The sequence below is a fragment of the Stegostoma tigrinum genome, chromosome 2, assembly GCF_030684315.1.
Source record: "Stegostoma tigrinum isolate sSteTig4 chromosome 2, sSteTig4.hap1, whole genome shotgun sequence".
Classification (NCBI taxonomy): Eukaryota; Metazoa; Chordata; class Chondrichthyes; order Orectolobiformes; family Stegostomatidae; genus Stegostoma; species Stegostoma tigrinum.
In genome coordinates, this window is record NC_081355.1 from 39,450,477 (window position 1) to 39,472,866 (window position 22,390).

The 22,390-nt window shown below is 41.8% G+C and overlaps 1 protein-coding gene across 3 annotated transcripts in view; it reads right to left on the reverse strand.

Annotated features, from left to right (window-relative positions):
- Positions 1-22,390, reverse strand: part of nedd9 (neural precursor cell expressed, developmentally down-regulated 9) — a 57,484-nt gene that overhangs the window by 22,729 nt on the left and 12,365 nt on the right. For 2 of the 3 annotated variants that reach the window (XM_048562853.2, XM_048562844.2), the window contains exon 2: positions 7,955-8,422. The exons of the other annotated variant lie outside the window; for it this stretch is intronic. In XM_048562853.2, the coding sequence (XP_048418810.1) occupies positions 7,955-8,422 (468 nt within the window). The remainder of the gene's footprint in view (positions 1-7,954; positions 8,423-22,390) is intronic. 3 annotated transcript variants of the gene reach the window in all.

Sequence of the window (22,390 nt, forward strand, 5' to 3'; positions counted from 1 at the left end):
CTGGACAGCCAGTTTGTTTGAAACTGTGCTTGCTGATACAGACTCTGGTATGCATAATTTCCATCTCATGTCTTTCTAAGATTTAACTTTAGTCACATTGTAAACTCCAAATTGACATTATGAAAATTTTCTTTGATAAAGGAGGTTTTGTTTTGTGGAGAAAGACAATACTAAAATACAGATTACAATTGTCTGCTTTTTTTTAATAGAAATCTATCTCAGCCAACTCCGCCATAATTGTCCACAGCTCCCGGCTGTTACATGTAAAAGTGAATGTTGCCACAGCAATTCAAAGCTCCCTGAAGGAGCTGGTTGGCTCATTGTCTGGATGGTCTGTGTGGATCAGATTGGGTGCCAACTGCTCCGGGTCTAATTCCTGTTTGGGATGGGGTGGATTTGAGATGAATTTCTTGACATATCCCTAGAGGTTGTGATGCTGTGGGTCTAACGTATCTTCAAGCAAAGAACTTAAGAGGAGCATCTGGGCCAAGTGCTTTCCTGCAGAATAATCATAAGCATAGCACCCACTAAGCTAGGCAGCTGCACAACAACCTGGAAGTACATGTGCTGCACATAAATTGGCCCTTTTAAGGTACTGTGTGTATATGGATGCATAATCATTTTTTAAAAGGACCATGCACTTAAATAAATCATCTGTCTAACCCTCTCTAATTTCTTGGAAATGTTGATTACAGATAACTTAAGTATCACTGCACTGCAATGTATAGGTCAGGTGATTAACAAGAGACACATTTCCTTTCGTGATCAGAAACAATGAATTTACCTTCATATTATTAGCAAGTGAAAAGCATCATAAATTTATCACAACTTTGAAATATGTGACATATGTAAAACATGCAGATGCCTATATATGATTGTTGTTAGGCTATGACTAGTTCCTACTCTACCTAAGTTCTAATACTAATGAATAACATGATTGATTGCTAATTTACTCAGAATGAGCTTGCTTACCTAGAGTTAAATGATACAAGTGGTACTAATTCCATGTACACTTCCAAATTTCCACATTTCCAGGTGCAGTTCCCAGAAGTAAACTTCACTCCTTCTCAGTACATTAAAATCTTTTATTCATAGATTCTTAAAAGTTTGCATAGAACTTGGAATTTTTAAATGCTTTTAAGTATTTTATAAACTCAGCAATGTTGTACAAGTCCTATACACATCACACTAATTTTGAAATCAATCACAATTCCTTATTTCAGTGGTTCAAATCCTGTAACTCCCTCCAAAAAACACTACAAATCTCATGACACTACCAGGTCTGAAACTTCTCAAAGGCAGATCTGAGCAACAAACACAGGCCTTACCTTAAAGTCCACATCATTGAATAGATTTTAAAAAAAATTGCTATCAATGGTTCTCTAACATTTCAACTCCTAGTCTGCATGGCCCCTCCCACCGATCCCAACACCCTTCTACACAGAGGTACCTCAGATTTGCCTGTGTACTGAACAGCAAGAAGAAATCTGACTGTAGCATTCTTATACATTTGAAAAGCCCCCGTTCCACCTCCTTTCCAAAACTCTGGCTCTGACTCTACACAAAATAAGGCGTACATTTTAATGGAGGCTTTGAGGGTTTTACCTACTGGTTTCAAGCCAGACTGAAATCAACATTTATCCTCTGGGAAGAATGATGTAGCTCTCAGACACTTAAGTGGCCGTGGCTGATCTTCTTTAGGATCAAGGATGGAAATTTAAGTGGAGGAAGAAAGGAGGTTCTTTCTTTGATGAGTACTCTGTGCTTACCAGGGGCAAACCGTAGAAGATAATATCCTCTTTCCTTCCTTCAAGCATAGAATGTTAAAACCCAGCCTTCTTAAGAAGGACAGTTCCTCCCAGTCAATGCATCTTACTTGCAGGGGTTCCTGGACCATGAACCACTGCAGCTTTTCCATGGGCCTGTCTGCAATCCTGGCAATGCTCACTACTGGGCTGTAGCTTTCTGGAGCTGCTGGCTCATCTGATCCAGGAGGTTGGAGTGTTTCCCACTTGGGATGGAAGTCACACTCTGTGCTAATTAAGCCCATCCACAGCATGTTATGGCTTTGGGGCAGGCTTCTCAGGGGCGTGTCAGCTCAGCATTTGACTTTCCTTCCAAAGAGCGGGGCAGCCATCCACCACCGCTACCCCTGTTAAATTCTGTCCAAGGTTTCAAATGTTCCTTCATAACGGTTAATAAAAGAAAGAAAATTGCAGTCGTATATTACCTTTCATAATGCCAGAATCTCAGGTACTCTACACAAACACAGAATCCCTACAGTGTAGAAAGAGCCCCTTTGGCCCAACAGGTCCACAGCAACCCTCAGAGCATCCCGCCCAGACCCCCTATAACCCACTGAATCTACACATGCCTGAACACTACGGGCAATTTAGTATGGCCAATCCACCTAGCCTGCACATCTTTGGACTGTGGGAGGAAACCAGAGCATGCTGAGGGAAACCCCTGCAGACACAGGGAGAATGTGCAAACTCCACACAGACAGTCGCCCAAGGGTGGAATAGAATTTGGGTCCCTGGCACTGTGTGAGGCAGTAGCGCTAACCACTGAGCCACCAGGCCACCCTATACTTTTAGGGTTTTTAACCTTATTTCACGGGCTATCTCCAAATCTAAATTTGCTGCTGGTGGTATTCAGGATTGTTGGATACAACTAAGAAGCAACGAAATAATCAGGAGACCTCCTTTCAAATTTTTGCATCTCTTGCCAGAAAACACTGAATTTAACTTCCTTTCATCTGTGACTTCAGGTCAGTGAGGCTGCGTGAATCTTTAGCTCTTCCTATAGCTGGGTTTAGCTCCCTACTGTCCAATTATAATGCAGCAATACATTAGCCAATTAGCACACAGTCTTGATTCCACGATGGTAATTCTGTTAAAAGATCAAACTGCACATCTTTAGATATTATTTGAAGGATAATTGTTGGCCAAGACACTGGGTCTTTGTCAAAATATTGCCATGGAATCTTCAATGACCTGAGAGGACAAGTAGCACCTTGGTTTAGGATCACAACTAAAAGACAGCATCTTATTCTCTCTGTGTGACACTGGCATGTCAGTTCAATTTTAGGGGTAAAGTTCTAGGACTTGAGAGGCAAGACTGGTAATGGTCAAGTCACAGCTGACACTATGAACAGGTACTATCACTTTAACATTTTACTCAACCTGTCTCTCCCCAACTTATGACTGTGAGATTAAATATTTTCTGATTGTATAAAACTTTATCCACTGGGAGAGCTTAGCAAACTGCACACATAGCCACAATTTTGCATTGATGGGAGTGAGGTTTTCCACATGAGGCCGCAGTAGATGAGGCTAATATCAGGAGTGTGTTTACTGTATTGAATCAGAAGGTTTTTCTTGAAAAAACCTTGCAATTTCAGGTTGTTTCTGTTCAAGAACAGAGAAAGAGATTGTAGGACGAAGGGGTTTTATGGTACTAAAGCAAAAATACTCAAAAAGGTAACAACTGACAATTTATAGCAATAAAAATGATCATAGTACTAAACTGAAAAAAAGAACTGAAGTCTGTCTGGAAATGAATTTCAGTCTTCTATACCTGCTTAGCAACTGGAAAAGGTGTTGGACCCTCCAGCTGAGCTTTACTAGGCGCTTATATTAGTTATCAGCAAGGACTCAAGGGGATCAATTGAGAAGTAGAGATGGGCCCTGAAAGGGAAATGTCTGACCTTTTTGCCAATATAAACTGTAATGAAAATGGAAACTGCTGTTTTCCAGCCAAACATTTCCTGATCATTCTTTTTGCAGTCTGCTGAGCTCCAATACAAATCATGCCACAGCTTTAAGAGAAAAATAATTTTAGCTGCCTATAATGTACAGTAAATTGGTCAAAATTTCTTTTGTCCAATGTGACTCAAAACACACATGCTATGGCATGGTGTTCTGTGTTGTCTGTCTCTAGCCTCCACACCCAAACTCCACTGCTTTTAGTTACTGAACATCTCAGCATTTGCCAATTGTAAGCCAGACAGCTTCAGAAAAATAACAGCCAGTGAAGCCATTTACAGTATTGCACTTGAAATACCAGAAACGTTTCACTGTAAATAAATTTTGAGTACAATTCAGCATCACTCCTGTGAAACACTGAAAACAGACAATTTACAGTAAATAGAATTACTAAGTGTAAAACTGACTGGGTGGTCCAATCAGCATACTGTTTGTTCACTGAATCTAGAGTTCAAAATAAGTTCGATTGATATCCATGGAAATCACCATCCTGAGTGTTAGCTTGGCTCCGAGATAACACTGTTGCATCTGAAGGCTGTATCTTCAGACTTTCAGAACATTGAATGTTTAATTAGGGCTGCGATTTTGATGGTACACTGAAAAGGGCCGAGGCTGTCAGAGGTGATAATTTTCCAGATGAAATGTAAAACTAAACTCTATTCCGATACATATCAGAAAATGCCATCCCACTACGCAAAGTTCTCCTGGTGTCTACGTTTCTCTCTCATCCGCGGCTAAGGCTGAGATTGTTGAACTAACTGCATGCAAACCAATGTCCTCGAGCTAACTATGCAGCTTATTGCTAATATGGGTTTGTACCAAATTACTTCCTATGGAGATCTCTTTGCATTACATTTAAGTTCAATATCTATCACAAACATCAGTTAGCAGTAGACTTGTTAGTAAGGTCAGAGCACATGGAATACAGGGAAAACTAGCTATTTCAATCCTGAACTGGCTCGAAGGTAGAAGACAGAATGTGGTGGTGAAGGGTTGTTCTTCAGACTGGAGGCCTGTATCTAGCAGTGTGCCACAAGGATCATTGCCAAGTCCACTGCTTTTTGTCATTTATGTAAATGATTTGGATATGAACATAAGAGGTATAGTTAGTAAGTTTGCAGATAATGCCAGAATTAGAGTTGTAGCGGACAGCAAAGAGGATTACGTCAGAGTACAACAGGATCTTGATCACTTGGGCCAATGGGCCGAAGAGTGGCAGATAGAGTTTAATTTAGATAAATATGAGGTGCTGCATTTTGGAAAGGCAAATCAAACTTATACATCTAATGGGAATATCCTGAGGAGTGCTGCTGAACAAAGAAACCTTGGAGTGCAGGTTCATAGTTCCTTGAATGTAAAGTTGCAGGTAGTTGGGCTAGTGAAGAAGGCTTTTGGTACGCTTGCCTTTATTGGCCAATGCACTGAGTATATGAGTTGGGTGGTCATGTTGCAGCTGTACAGGACATTGGTTAGGCTGCTATTGGAATACTGTGTGCAATTCTGTTCTCCCTGCTATAGGAAGGATGTTGTGAAATACGAAAAGGTTCAGAAAAGATTTACAAGGATTGCCAGGGTTGGAGGGTTTGAGCTATAGGGAGATGCTGAATAGGCTGGGGCTATTTTCCACAGAGCATTGGTGGCTGAGGGGTGACCTTACAGAGGTTTATAAAATCATGAGGGGCATGGACAGGGTGTGGGAGTCTGAAACTAGAGGGCATTGCTTCTAGGTGAGAGGGAAAGATATAAAAGTGACCTAAGGGTAGTGAATGTATGAAATGAGCTGCCATAGGAAGTGGTAGAGGCTGATACAACTACAACTTTTAAAAGGCATCTGGATGGGTATACATATATGAAGGGTTTGGAGGGATATGGGCCAAATGCTGGCAAATGGGACTACATTTATTTAGGGTATTTGGTCGGCGTGGACGAGTTGGATTGAAGGGTCTGTTTCCATGCTGTACAGATCTTGACTCTATGAATATCTCTACATTGCCAGTAGTACTCTTCAGAAGTTCATAACTAATTGGATTCGCCTTCAGTGCAAGGCAATCTCACATTTCATTGAATGTTTATCTGTAATAGAAAGCTTATTGGGGTTATTTCCAAGCAATGTGGGGTGTTTAAAGGCAAGTAAAAGCACCACTAAACATCTTTACATCGGTAACAGAATACATTCACAAGCTTCAAAATCTCCCCTTCCCCAACTGCATCCCAAAATCAGCCCAGCTTGGCCTACCTAACCTGTCCTTCCTCCCACCTATTCCCTCCTCCTACCTCAAGCTCCACCCCCATTTCCTACCTACTAGCCTCATCCTGCCCCCTTGACCTGTCCGTCCTTCCTGGACTGACCTATCCCCTAACTCCCCACCTACACTCACCTTTACTGGCTTCACTCCCGCCTCTTTTACCTATCTGTCACCTCTCCACCTGTCTTCTCCCTTATCCACCTTCTATTCACCTACCCCTCTCTGCCTGTTTATTTCAGAATTCCCTTCCCCTCCCCCTCCCCCATTTCTGAAGATGGGTCTAGGCCTGAAATGTCAGCTTTCCTGCTCCTCTGACGCTGCTTGGTCTGCTGTGTTCATTCAGCTCTACAACTTGTTATCTCATATCGACGCTAATTTCATTTTTGATTTAATGTGGTGTCATGCACAGTGATTCATTATCATTATTGAGATTTTTTGCCATGTACATTTAGAACAACACTAGAACCATAGATTTATCTAATTTCTTTCATCACTTGGGATTTAGCCCTGATGAGCTCTTTTTAGGACAATTAAGGGCGATGGTTGAAATGCGGCACTTGAACTTTAGCAGGAAGGGCGGCACAGTGGTTCAATGGTTAGCACTGCAGCCTCACAGCACCAGGGACCAGGGTTCAATTCCAGCCTCTGGCAACTGTCTGTGTGGAGTTTGCACATTCTCCCCATGTCTGTGTGGGTTTCCTCCGGGTGCTCCAGTTTCCTCCCACAGTCCAAAGATGTGCAGGCTAGGTGGACTGGCCATGCTAAATTGCCTGTAGTGTTCAGGGGTGTGTGGGTTGTCGGGGAATGGGTCTGGGTGGGATGTTTCAAAGGGCAGTGTGGACTTGTTGGGCTGAAGGGCCTGTTTCCACACTGTAGGGAATCTGATCTAAAATGCCTACAGGAAGCTTGTTCTGCAGATGTGACTTTTAAAAACACTACAGATGTATCAAAAAACTTTGCTTCTAATCCAATAAGCACTTAGATATAAACAAAAACAAATTCAGTTTTCCAACATCTGCAATATTTTGCTATTATTAATAAAATGTTTACAATATTCAGAGTTTTATTTTAAGATATTTTCAAATGAACATAGCGCAGAATATTACAAACACAGAAACAAGCCAATCATTCACCCATCTCATCTGTGCTGCTCAGCTTCCCTCCATATAAGATACCTGTTGAAATCTCACTCCTCTGCTTGTCTCTGATGCTGTTATCTATCATTGTTCTGGGACATAAGTAAAGAAAGCCCCAAAAGTCATGTGCTACTTATACATTAACATGGCTTGTACTGCTGTACATCGGAGATTTTATAGCCTCTGAAGATGTTGACAAGGAGCAAAATCACCCAAATTTTATTTTAAGACTACAGTGTGCACTGCCTTTTAATAAAAAATCTCTGGTTTATCATTAAGGCAAATCACAAAATCACTGATTGTTAGACTAGTCATAGGCATACCTTTTCATTACCTGCTGGTTTGTGTGAAGGGACTTTCTACTGCCCCCTCCCAAAACACCAGTTCAATACTGCCAATGTACAAGGATAGGACTAACTTTAGCCGTAACATTCTCTGCACTTCAATTGTTTTCTGCCACTGATGTTAGTGCACTCTGATAATTGTCCTATTGTCCAATGAAGTAGATTTTCAGCTTGAAATCGATGGGAAAAAAGGTAGGGCAGTTTTTGTAAAGGGTGGACAAACAAAAATGCTCATTTTACATCTGGTTGGCAAGTTGAAAAACACCAATGCCTTCTGCAGAGAGGCAGAAGAATCTGGTCCAAAATGATGATCGAGCCAATAATAAAACATGACATACTATTAGTGTCTGTCACAGTAGAAACCAGAAATGAATTTCACGTTTCCAGTGCTACATAGAAATAAATAAAGCCAAGAATCTGAAACACTCAAACAACACACAAAACAAGTAGTAGAAATCTACCTTGCTTATCGGAGGGGCACTGTCAACCCAAGGGCTCCTGTGTACAGATGCTGGAACCTGATAGATCTCATGGCCTTGTGCACCTTGGCCTGATGCAATGGGAGGCACCTGATATATGTTCTGACTCAGTTGTGAAGGGGGTACTTGGTAGATAGGATCTCGAAAGGAACTTCCACAGCCAGAAGGGCCTTGCAGGCTTGGGGGCACTTGATGGATGCCTTGCTGCAGTGACTGGTGTGTTGCCTCAGAGGAAGATGGCTCACTTGTAGAGCTATCATAAATAGGCCCCACAAGAAGTTTGAGACGATTGCCAGGGGCAATGCCCTGTCGTCCGTGCAGTGAGCAAAGCCACCATCCTTCCAACCCGCCAGTGTTCTGTTCAATCACCATCAGGATATCTCCTTTACGAAAAGATAGTTCCTCTGGAGATTCTGGTGCATTGTCATATAAAGCTTTGGCCATAAGATTCTAGAAAGAAAGAGGGAAAAAAACGTCATTAGAGACAGAGTCAGGGAACTCTTGAAAAATTGCCATATGTATAAAAGGTGTGTGTACTCAAACAATGAATCACATGATGCTTCCAGATCCTTTAAGCTCAGCTGGTTCACTGGGACCCTGTTTGGCCTACATTTGTTTATGATGTTGTTACATGTCAAAACCTTGCTGCTCTTTAGGTGCAGCCCCCTGCTAGACACCACTGCAATTGGGAGTGGGGTTAACATTTTCAAAAATAACAAGTATTTTGATAAAGTAGATACAGTAGGCTGACAGAGAAAGTGCTTAGCCTTAGGGTCAGTTACAGGGGACAGATTTGATATGTTTAAAAGCAAGTGAGGGGGGATAGAAACAGGGGAAATGACTATTACACAGCAATTTGTTATGGCCTAGAAGAGCAATAAAGTACTGTAAACAAAGTCACCATAGTCCTGTCCAACCCTTAGAGACATGGGAGAGGTCGAGAAGAAAGGTCCTTCATTGTAACCTCAGCTGGTGTGGGAATTAAACCCACGCTGTTGACATCATTCTGCATTGCAATTCAGCTATTGAGTCAACTGAGCAAAATGGGGCCAATTGATCTGCAGATGACGTTCCATTCCACACTGTTAGTTGCTATAAATGCAACATTTAAGAAAATATGATTTGACTTTGTAATCTTGCAAGAAATTTAACAAGTCCAAAGAAACCGAAGAGTACATTTATACAACAAACACCTCTTCAGCATGAAATGATTTCACTATAGTTACAGTATAAATGCAGCGTAAATATGGAATCGGGGAGTGACCCAAAAATATAATGGCGTAGAGTTAGCACGCCGAGAAGAGGAAGACTCATGCTTCTTCAGCTCTGAGACGTGTTGGATCCCAACTCTGCATTTATACTTCACAAGTTTAGTAAAGAGCACTGTGAATATTTCTAAATAATTTCATTTCGGAAAGAAAATTGAAATTATACAAAATGTCATCGGGCTGCCTAAAGTATTTAAATTGCTAACTCCACGAGTTGTTTCTTGCTTAAGAAGGCTCACCCAGCAACTTAAGCGAAATGGAAAAAAGGAGGAAATTTTGGGACGATTTCATTCAAATTAAACAACTGCGAGTTGACTACATTACTGATGATAGCAAGAACTTGGTCAGCAAATCAAGAATCAGAGAAACCTGCTTCTTTTTATTACAAGGAATCTCAGACCCAATAGATCACTCCTCACATCTTTCATGAAATCTACCCTTTTACATTTAAATTCTACAACACAAATATGTTGCTTTCAGCTCTCAAACTATCATTGTTATCCTCAGTGTGAAATGTGCACAAGTCACCAAGTGCTGTAACAACTTTCTGCTCTTTTCTCCTTATTACATTCTGCTTTGACATTTCACAAAGTGCTCACCCTAAACAAGTAAACCACAGGGTCTAAATAGAGAAACTGCCATCTCAAGACTTAGGGTGTGCCGACTTCACTGGACAGGATGCTCAGCCACCAAATCCTTCTCACAGTTACACAACTAACTCATCGTATTTCCATTAAAAAATTTGGACGGCTCTTCTGGTGCAATGGTATTATCCCTACCGCTGGACCAGAAGACCCCAGTCTCAAGTTCTAACTACTTCAGATGTGTCTCATAATATCTCTGAACAGATAGATTAAAATTATTTCCATTAAACATGTCTTCAAAGAAAAGTGGAGTGCCCAGTGCGTTCCATGAACAATGCCAACCAAGATTACTAAATCAGATTATGTTGTCATTACTAGGCCTATTGTGAACTTGGACACAAATTGGCTGCTGCATTACAACAATGATTACACTTGTTCCACCCTTGCTGTATGCATAAATAATTGAGTCCAAGGCAGGAAACTGGAAAGAGGTCAATGTATTTCAACCTCCTCCAGTGGGAGGGGACAGTGCATGTTTCTGATGAAACTGGAGTTGCCATAACACAGGTATACACAGGCACTGTAAACTGTCAGAATGTGCTGCATGAAGCTTTATTTGAGTGGAATAACTTAAAACCCATCTATCTTGGGAGCACAGCAGATACAAAATAACAAGGCCATTTTGCCTTTCAGAGTTGCCCGGGAATAATTATTGCAGAGTGTATCAGAAATGTTGGGACTCAAAGCTCTCATGCTTTGGGTCTAATCAATGTCAAAAAGACATGACATAGATATGGATGGGGATTGACCATCACTGTGAAGACAGAAAGCGGTATGGACACTACTGGCACCTTTTTTCAAATGTACCATTCCTGAAGTTGAAGAATCCACAAACTCAATCTATAGGAGCTTGGCAGGGGATAAGATGGCTAGAAGTGGGTGGAAGAACAGGGAAAACAAATGTGGCGAAAAATGATGAGATGGCAATAGTCATAAGGGGAAATTTTCACTCGATAGTCAGAAACAAGCATCAATGGAGTTCAGAGAAGGACAACAAGAATAAACACATCATGTAGTTGTTTGCTCTTGTCTGGTTCCAAATGAGACATATTGCACAAGTGAAGGAGTGGCACAGCACTGTACAACACCTCCATAACTAAAGAGCAAAGTACAAACACAATTCGACACAAATGCTGGCAACAAAACAAACTACATTCAAACAGCCAGGTTTATCTTGATAATACTGTCTGGTCCCTTTGGAGCAGATGGGGGAGCACAGGAAATTTCCATTTATTGCTGAATCACACCCAGTGCAATCTAAGGAAATCTGAATTGAAGACGTGTACTTGTCGCACCCACTTTTGCTGAGATCAAGACCTGGTCAGTAGAAAAGAATTCTGATAGGTGTGCTATTATGGAGCAAAGGTTCAAAACTACTTTTTCCTCTCCACTGTTCGATGTCTCAGGTGCCATCCAGAACTAGGCCAGGAAAATTAGCCTTCACACTTTTCAGATTATGGGATACTCTTTAAATACACCTATTATTCAATTTCACTGCTGAATGAGGCAAACCTAGGTTTACACATGACAGTTACAAGTTTCTGGATGTGAGTTTGCTCGCTAAGCTGGAAGGTTAGTTTTCAGATGTTTCATCACCATTCTAGGTAACATCATCAGTGAGCCTCCGATGAAGCGCTGGTGTTATGTCCCGCTTTCTATTTATCTGTTTAGGTTTCCTTGGGTTGGTGATGTCATTTCCTGTGTTGGTGATGTCATACATACAGATGAGGAAGGACACCACTTTGATTGGGACAACACATCCATCCTAGGACAAGCCAACAGAGACATGCACGAGAATTCCCAGGAGCATGGCATTCCACCCAGAACTCCATCAACAAACACACTGGCTCCAAATCAATGTGTTTGTTGATGGAGTTCTGGTTGGAATGCCATGCTCCTGGGAATTCTCGTGCGTGTCTCTGTTTGGCTTGTCCTAGGATGGATGTGTTGTCCCAATCAAAGTGGTGTCCTTCCTCATCTGTATGTATGACATCACCAACCCAAGGAAACCTAAACAGATAAATAGAAAGCGGGACATAACACCAGCGCTTCGTCGGAGGCTCACTGATGATGTTACCTAGAATGGTGACGAAACGTCTGAAAACTAACCTTCCAGCTCAGCGAGCAAACTCACATCTAGAAACTCAACCTGAGCTACAAATCTTCTCAAAACCAATTACAAGTTTCTTCAGTAATGCGCAAACCAGGAGTTCAACATGTGAGGTAAGACTAACTACATCAAGGTCTTTATTTCAAAGGGAATGGAGTATTAAAAATAGGAGTTTTTGTTAAAACTAGTCAGACCGCAGCTGGAATACTGTGAACAGTTTTGGACCCCTTATCTAAGCAAAGATATACTGGTATCAGAAGCAGTCAAGACAAGTTTATTGGACTGTCTTATGAGGCGAATTCAGGAGGTTGGGCCTGTCCTCATTAGAATTTAGAAGAATGCAAAGGGACCTTGATTCTAAGGAGGCTCAACAGAGTAGATGCAGATAGGTTGTTTCCCTTTGTCGAAGAGTCTAAGGCTGGAGGGCAAAATCTGAGTAAAGGGTGACCTACTTAAGACGGAGATGAGGAGAAATTTTTTTCTCTCAAAAAGTGTGGTGAATCTTTACCTCAGAGGGCTGTTAAGGCTGGGTTGTCAAGTATAATCAAAGCTGAAATAGATACTGATTTTCTAATCAGTAAGACATTCAAAATTTAAGGAACAGGCAGGAAAGTGAATTTGAGAATTATCAGATTTTCCAAAATCTAATTGAATGGCAGAATAGATTCAATGGGTTGAATGGCCTATTTCTGCTCCTGTATCTAATGGTCTTATGGTCTCATGGTCACAAGGCTGTGATGTGATTAGAAAATTATGTGGCTATAGAAGAACCAAATAAAGTCTCTTCAAAAAGAAAATACAGAATCGGTGAAGAACTTTAATATAACTTTAACAAGCATGGGTATGTGCGATGTGTGCTGTTTGTCCCTTATTATTGGTTAACCTGGTCCAAAGTGTGCAATTTTTTGACCAAGTCAGAATTAATTTTAAAATGGGCCTACAAGTCAATGGCAAATGTACTTAATAGCACTGCTAGCTTCTGACAAACCAAACTGAATGAGCACAGATGATAAATAGAACAAAGACAATTACAGCACAGGAACAGGCCCTTCGGCCCTCCACGCCTGCGCTGATCGAGATCCTCTGTCTAACCCGTCATCTATTTCCTAAGGGTCTGTGTCCATTTGCTCCCCGCCCATTCATGTACCTGTCCAGATATATCTTAAAAGATGCTAACATGTCTGCGTCTACCACCTCCGCTGGCAACGCGTTCCAGGCACCTAACACCCTCTGCGTAAAGAACTTTCCACGCATATCTCCCTTAAACTTTCCTCCTTAGCATTAATAAAAACTGTAATGATGGCTTTCCAATAACGTAGACATTTTATATTCAATTCTGACTGCAGTAGGGCTTTACTGTTCATGCAAATAATGGTAGAAATAACACCATGGAAAATATTTTCATGGTTGTTGTTCAAAAAAGCCTGTAGTGAAGAACAGACTAATCGGTTATTATTGCAAGATGGTAATTTAGAGCACTGTCATCATTAAAATACAGGTTAACATTTAAACATATTGGATGCCAGTTCTGTCATTGGAGAATTATGTTACCGTTGATGTCCTGTCACGTAGAACTGTATTTTGGTTTCAAAAGAATGACAGATTAGCAGGAGAAATAAACTTGAAATTCTTTGCCTAGATTGATTGGTGGGACAGATTATGCTTGTGGCTATACACAGATTATATACAGTGCTGTCAGTTGACTAAAATGTCATCCAAATTTTTCAAAGGCTTAGAAAAGTAATCTAACCCCTGAATTCTACAGGATATAATTATGAAATGTTACACAGGGAACTGTAATCTTAAGATTGGAGAAGTTTGTTTGCAGTTGGCATTGGATCAACGTAGCTGTATGGATGAAAACATGAGAGACTTTATGATGCCCATGGGGAAATATTCTTGCAGGAAGCATAGGTCAGTGACAAAAATGATGGTATCACATAGTCACTGGCAATATTACCAGTTCAGGTTCAACCTGAGGAAGTTTACTTAAATGTTACTATACTTAAAAAGTATAAGAAAGATCTTTTCAGTGAGGTTCAAAATTTCCTGGGCAAGATTTTATCATTTGTGGACATTCTGATGGTGGGAAAAATGAGAGTATACGTGGCAGGGGGATTTGTCTGTGAATTTTAAAAGGAAGAATAATACATTTTTACATAGTGAGCAGTTAGGATCTAGAATGTGCTCAGAGTGTGCAGAGGAGACAGATTCAACCTAGGCTTTCAAAAGGGAATTGGATAATGATCTGAAGAGAAAAATATTTGCAATGCCACCGAGGAAAGGAAGGTCAATGGGACTCCTGAGTTGCTGCCAGGGGAGGTAGCAGAAGCAGAGGTGATAGCAATGTTTATTAGGCATTGAGACAGATGCTTGAACAGACAGGGAATGGGGGATATGGACCTTGCACAGGCAGATGGGATTAATTTAGAATGGTATCATGGTTGAACAGACATAGCAGCCAAAGGACCTGTTCTTGTGCTGTACTGTTCTACATTCAACGTTCTTGCAGAGAGATTGTTTGGCGTGCAAATCAATGTGATGTGGAATGCTTTAAATCTGAAAGTGATCACTTTGAGATGGGGACAGATACTGTTTTAGTTTGTAGTCTTGGTGATGGACTGGGCATAGGGTTTGCAGCACAGATCACAGCCAGCTATCGGATTGCAGCTTGAGCACAGAAGTTGGAATTTGAATGCTAAGTTTCTGCTAAGCTATGACATATTCTGACGCATTGATGATCCTCCATTGTATTGCTTTGTCTACAGTCCAACAATGAATGTGGCTGTTAAGATTAGATTAGATTCCCTACAGTGTAGAAACAGGCCATTTAGCCCAACAAGTCCACACCGCCCCTTTGAAGCATCCCACCCAGACCCCTTCACCTATAATCCGCACACCCTGAACACTATGGGCAATTTAGCATGGCCAATCCAACTAGCCTGCACATCTTTGGACTGTGGGAGAAAACCGGAGTACCCGGAGGAAACCCACGCAGACACGGGAAGAATGTGCAACAGGGAGACAGTCGCCCGAGGCTGGAATCGAACCCTGGTCCCTGGAGCTGTGAGGCTGCAGTGCTAACCACTGAGCCACCACGCCGCCCCAAAGGGGTATGTGTGAAATGGTGGTTTCCTTGACCTCTGAGCTTTAAGCTATACTCCTCTGTTGATAAACTACTGTGGTGTAGTGCCTGCAAACATTCAATTCTTTTCAACCACATGTGCGATGTATGAGAGATCAGTGACAGATGCATTTAAATAGTGAGATAAAGGCAACATCAATTTACTGAGTATGGTAGTTGTTTTAGAATAATCAAGCTGGTAAGAAGGGTTTTTTTTAATTTAATAATGTAAGAATGCAACAATAAGCTAATTCCAACAGGGTACTTCCTGAAGGATTTGCATGTACAATTTTGAGACAAGCAAAATAGACAGAGGAGGTTCAAAGCAAAGGAACTGGCTCATGTATGTCCTACATTTTGGGATAACACACACATAAAAAGCTTGCAATTAAGCAGGTGCTTTTAGATATTTACAGTTTAGTAGTCTTGCCCACTCTGAATGCTATTCAGTGTATGTCACTTTTAGATAGCTCTGGTAGTTCTGCTGCTTTTGAATGAGAGAGCCAGTTGAAGTTCCATTCCAGAATTAAGAATGAAAATCATAACTGACGTTCCTGAGGGAGTGTTGTACTGACAGACATACCATCTCTGAGAAGAGACATTTAACGTTGCTATAGTGCTAAAGGAATGTAGCACTGCTCTCTCATTTGATAGAATTGACCGCTGGTGGTTTAATCTTAAAATCACCAAGCCTCAGGTGACGGATGAGGTCAAGGAGGTGGGACTTTCATAGTGACCTCAGACTGTACAGGAAATTGAGCCTGCGCTGTTGGCATCATGCTGTATTACAAACCAGCTGTCTAGCCAACTGAGCTATCTGTCAACCAAATCCTAACTGCCCTTTCACGTGGACCATAAAATATTATTTTAATGATGAGGAAAACTACCTAATGTATCCTGACTGTTATTTATCCCTCAATCGACATTGTAAAAACACTACATTTGGCTTTTATCACATTGCTGTTTTTGGAAGCTTGCTGTACACAAGTTTCCTCCTACATTGCCTACATTTCACAATAGCTGCAGTGCAAAAGTGCTTCATTGGCACCTCTAAGTGCCTTATAGCCAGTGATAATGAAAGACACTATAAATGCGAGTACATAAGACATTAAGACAGAGCAACAGAAATTAGGTTATTCGGTCCACTGAGACTGCTCTGCCATTCGATCATGCCGAATAAGTTCCTCAACCTTTGGGATTTCGATTTTGTGGCCAATTCGGAGACATGGATAGAACAGGGACAGGAATGGTTGTTGCAGGTTCCGGGATTTAGACGTTTGAGTAAGAACAGAGAAGATGGTAAAAGAGGGGGAGGTGTGGCATTGTTGGTCAAGGACAGTACTACAGTTGCAGAAAGGATGTTTGGGGACTCGTCAACTGAGATAGTACAGGCCGAGGTTAGAAACAGGAAAAGAGAGGTCACCCTGTTGGGAATTTTCTATAAGCCTCCGAATAGTTCAGAGATGTAGAGGAAAGGATAGCAAAGATGATTCTCGATAGGAGTGAGAGACATAGGGTAGTTGTCATGGGGGATTTCAACTTTCCAAATATTGACCTGGGAACACTATAGTTCGAGTACTATAGATGGGTCAGTTTTTGTCCCGTGTATGCAGGAGGGCTTCCTGACGCAGTATGTAGATAGGCCAACAAGGGGCGAAGCTACATTAGATTTGGTACTGGGTAATGAGCCCGGCCAGGTGTTAGATTTGGAAATAGGTGAGCACTTTGGTGATAGTGATCACAATTCTGTTATGTTTACTTTAGTGATGGAAAGGGAAAGGTGTATACCACTGGGCAAGAGTTATAGCTGGGGGAAAGGCAATTATGATGAGATTAGGCAAAATTTAGGGAGCATAGGATGGGGAAGGAAACTGCAGGGGATGGGCACATTAGAAATGTGGAGCCTATTCAAGGAAAAGCTCCTGTGCGTCTGAGATAAGTATGTACCTGTCAGGCAGGGAGGAAGCTGTAGAGCACGGGAGCCATGGTTTACGAAGAGGTGGAATCTCTGGTCAAGAGGAAGAAGAAGGCTTATGTTAGGATGAGATATGAAGGCTCAGTTAGGGCGCTTGAGGGCTATGAGGTAGCCAGGAAAGACCTCAAGAGAGAGTTCAGAAGAGCCAGGAGGAGACAAGAGAAGTTGTTGGTGGATAGGATCAGGGTAAACCCTAAGGCTTTCTATAGGTATTTAAGGAATAAAAGAATGATGAAAGTAAGATTAGGCCCAATCAAGGATAGTAGTGGTAAGTTGTGTGTGGAGTCAGAGGTGATAGGGGAAGCGCTAAATGAATATTTTTCAACAGTATTCACTCTAGAAAACGACAATGTTGTTGAGGAGAATACTGAGATACAGGCTACTAGATTGAGGTTCACAAGGAAGAGGTATTAGGAATCCTACAGAGGGTGAAGATAGATAAGTCCCCTAGGTCGGATGGGATTTATCCTACGATCCTCTGGGAAGCCAGGGAGGAGATTGCCGAGCCTTTGGCATTGATCTTTAACTCATCATTGTCTACAGGAATAGTGCCAGACGACTGGAGGATAACAAATGTGGTTCTCCTGTTCAAGAAGGGGAGTAGAGACAACCCTGGTAATTATACACCAGTGAGCCTTACCTCAGTTGTTGGTAAAGTGTTGGAAAAGGTTACAAGGGATAGGATGTATAATCATCTAGAAAAGAATAAATTGATTCAGGATAGTCAGCACGGTTTTGTGAAGGGTGGGTCGTGCCTCACAAACCTTATTGAGTTCTTTGAGAAGGTGACCAAACAGGTAGATGAGAGTAAACTGGTTGATGTGGTGTATATGGATTTCAGCAAGGCGTTCGATAAGGTTCCCCACAGTAGGCTATTGTACAAAATGTGGAGGAATGGGGTTGTGGGAGATATAGCAGTTTGGATCGGAAATTGGCTTGCTGAAAGAAGACAGAGAGGGTGGTAGTTGATGGGAAATGTTCATCCTGGAGACCAGTTACTAGTGGTGTATCGCAAGGGTTGGTGTTGGGTCCACTGCTGTTTGTCATTTTTATAAATGACCTGGATGAGGGCGTAGAAGGATGGGTTAGTAAATTTGCAGACGACATTAAGGTCGGTGGAGTTGTGGATAGTGACGAAGAATGCTGTAGGTTGCAGAGAGACATAGATAAGCTGCAGAGCTGGGCTGAGAAGTGGCAAATGGAGTTTAATGCAGACAAGTGTGAGGTGATGCAATTTGGTAGGAGTAACCGGAAGGTAAAGTACTGGGCTAATGGTAAGATTCTCGGTAGTGTAGATGAGCAGAGAGATCTCGGTGTCCATGTACACAGATCCTTGAAAGTTAGCACCCAGGTTGACAGGATTGTTAAGGCTTTCAGTGTTTTAGCTTTTATTAATAGAGGGATCAAGTTCTGGAACCAAGGAGGTTATGCTGCAGCTGTACAAAACTCTGGTGCGGCCGCACTTGGAGTATTGCGTACAGTTCTGGTCACCGCATTATAAGAAGGATGTGGAAGCTTTGGAAAGGGTGCAGAGGAGATTTACTAGGATGTTGCCTGGTATGGAGGGAAGGTCTTACGAGGAAAGGCTGAGGGACTTGAGGCTGTTTTCATTTGAGAGATGAAGATTGAGAGGTGACTTAATTGAAACATATAAAATAATCAGGGGTTTAGCTGGATGGTTAGGGAGAGCCTTTTTCCTCGGATGGTGACGGCGAGCATGAGGGGGCACAGCTTTAAATTGAGGGGTTAAAGATATAGGACAGATGTCAGAGGCGGTTTCTTCACTCAGAGAGTAGTAAGGGAATGGAACGCTTTGCCTGCAACGTTAGATTTGCCAACTTTAGGTACATTTAAGTCGTCACTGGATAAGCAAATGGACATACATGGAATAGTGTAGGTTAGATGGGCTTCAGATTGGTATGACAGGTCGGCACAACATCGAGGGCCGAAGGGCCTGTACTGTGCTGTAATGTTCTATGTTCTAACCTCATTCTCATGCTTTCTCTCCGTAACCCCCTTGATAATCAAGAACCTATCTGTCTCTGCCTGTCTTAAATGTACTCAATGACCTAGCCTCCACAGCCTTCTGTGGCAGTGAATTCCAGAGATTCACCACTCTCTGACTGAAGCAGTTTCTCCTTATCTCTGTTCTAATAGGTTTTCTCTTTACTCTAAAGGCTGTGCCCGCAGGTTCTAGACTCTCCTACCAATGGAAGCATCTTCCCAATATCCACTTTGTCCGGGCCATTCAGTATTCAGAAAGTTTCAATCAGATCCCACTTCATCCTTCTAAACTCCAATGAGCATAGTCCAAGTCCTCAAATGTTCCTCATATGTTAAGCTTTCCACTCCTGGTACCATCCTCATGAACCGCCTTTGAACCCGCTCCAGGGCCAGTACATACTTCCTTAGAATATGGGGCCCAAAAGTCCTTTTCTTACATTAATTCCTTTCATGGTGATACTAAAAATAGCAGTTGTTGAGGAGATGTGACAGCAACAAGAATTATAAATATGTTGATACCACTTTTTACAACAAAGGGAGGGAAGAGGGACAATTCCTGTCTAAATTGTTCGTTGACTATCTGGTGGAAGCCAAGGCCGTTTTCATGGTGCTTAAGAAGTATTTTCTGCCCAGCCTGGCAATGCGTGAATAAACTCTCTCCTCATGAACTGCATGATGTATAATTGCTGTTAGCTTCAGTCACTGGGTGGAGGAGGAATTTCCTGCGGGTTTTTCCCCAATCGAGAATTGTAATCTCAGTAGTTAGACAGCCAGCCAGAATATATCACTGAAATTGTTAGCTACTATGACTTTTGTGGAATTTACAAAGACGTCCAGCTTTATGAGGAGTGAATAGATATGGACAGCAAATGGGTGAGGTACAGCACATTTCCTGGAGCAAAGTTGAGGTTAGTGCCATTGCTGTAGCTGAGATGACACTGCAACATAATTGCTGATGTTTCTCACGAGAAGGGTTCCACATCTTTTGTTGCTTCTTTCTCTCACCTTTGCTCACAGACTTCAACCTGCCTTGTTCTACTTGCTCGAACTTTGAATTCTGGAATCTTCCTGTGAAGTTGCTGAGTTATAACAACTGCTACAAATCTCAAAAGAAATAAAACAAAACTGACCACCAGGCACCGACCTCAGCACCTGACACTATAGTGGCACAACAGAATAACACACAGTAAAGTCCTCCTTACTAACATCTGGGGGCAAGTGTCAAAATCGGGAGAGCTGCCTCACAGACTAGTCATAAAATGACCTGACACATTTTATGAACTTATGGACAATGTTCCAGACATCACCATCACCATCCCTGGATATGTACTGTCCCACCAGCAGGATAGGCCTTGCAGATGTGGTGGCAGAGTCAGGAAAGAGCTGCCTTGGGAGATTAGGAGAAACCACTCTACTGGTTGGAGTCATACCTGGCATAAAGGAAGGTTGTGATTATTGGATGTCAGTCATCTCAGCTCTGGGCTAACATGCAGGAGTTCCTCAGGTTAGTGTCCTAGGTCCAACCATCTTCAGCTGCTTCATCAATCACCTTCTCTCCATTTTAAGGTCAGAAGGGGGATGTTCACTGGTGACTGCACAATGTTCAGCACCATTCAGCAATCATCAGATACTGAAGCAGTACAAATAAAGGCAGCCCTGGATAATTCTATGTTCTATGTTCTAATATCCAGGCTTGAGCTGAAAAGTAGCAAGTACAGTCTTGTCGCATGAATGCTAGGCAATGACTATCTCCAAAGACACAGAATCTAGTCATCGTCCCTTGACATTCAATGGCATTACCATCCCTGAATATCCAACTATCAACAGCTAGCTTTGACATGAAACTGAATTGAATTAATCCCAGAAATACAGTGGCCATAAGAGCTGGTCCAAGGCTAGGAGGAATCTCCTAACTCCCCAAAGCCCCAAGATCTTCTACAAAGGCACAAATCAGGAATCTGATGCCATACTCCAAACTTTCCTAAAGGAGTCCACACATTCTTCTCGTGCGCATGGGTTTCCTCCACTGTCTGAAGATATGCAGACTAGTGGATTAGCCATGGGAAATGCAGGGTTACAGGGATAGGGTAGAGGCTCGGGTCTGGATGGAATGTTCATCAGAGGATCAGTGTGGACTCGACTGGCTGCATGGCCTGCTTCCACACCATAAGGATTCTCTGATTTTATGAGTGTTGCTCTAGAAATATTCAAGAAGCTTAACAGACCACTTTTTTGGCACCATATCCACAAACGTTCTCTCCATCTACTATCAAGACACAATAGCAGTAGCATGTACCATCTACAAGGTGCACCGCAGAAATTCACCAAGGCTCCTTAAGACAGCATGTTCCAAACTCAGCACCATTTCCATCTAGATGGTCAACAGCAGCAGATGCATGGGAACACGATCACTGCAGGTACCGCCCCTCACCCCCCGACACACTCAATATCCAGACTTAGAAATATATCACCTTTCTTTCACTGCTGGATCAAAAACCTGGAATTCCCTCCCTAAAGCATTGCAGGTCTACTTACAGAACATGGATTTCAGCAGTTGGATAAAGCAGCTCACCACACCTTCTCAAGTGCAACTAGGCCTAGCCAGTGATGCCCACATCTCCTAAATTAAGAAATTTATTTTCTCCTTGCTTTCCTAAGTATCATATCCTAAATAGCACCCTTGCTGAGATCAGCTGGCTCAGCACCGACTGCACCTCAGCTCTGGGGCATATTTTCACAATGCATTTACCAAATAAACAACTTAATTATGCCTTCTCAGCAAAACGTGACAGTTCTCTCAACTACAAAAACAAATTGCCACTTCAAATTCATGACATTTTGTGTTTCTCCCTGCAACTTTTTACTAATTTTATTTTACTCTTTTATACTAGTTTGAGCTGTTTTGTTACAAATCATTGACAATTTCATCAATTATTCATCAGGAAAAGCTATAAACAGCATGAAGGATCTAGCAGAAAGTTGATTAAACGTGCCAATGTTTGCATGTATACACTATCGGTTCAGTTGTGGTCACAAACTGCAAAAGTGGTGTGCAACTAGTTTTCAAACTCATCTGCAACCCACCATTATGACACACTGCACAGGAAGTTTTAAAACCATTTTTTTTGAAAAAACAAACCATTATTCATTTGATTTGCTGTATAACTTCATGTTCTTGAGTGTAAGAGTCTCCATGTTGGAATACTTAGATCTCCCAGTGAAATAATTTAAAAGACATTTCTTACACTGGTATTATGTACATTCTAGCTGCATCTTAAATTTTTTTACAAAGA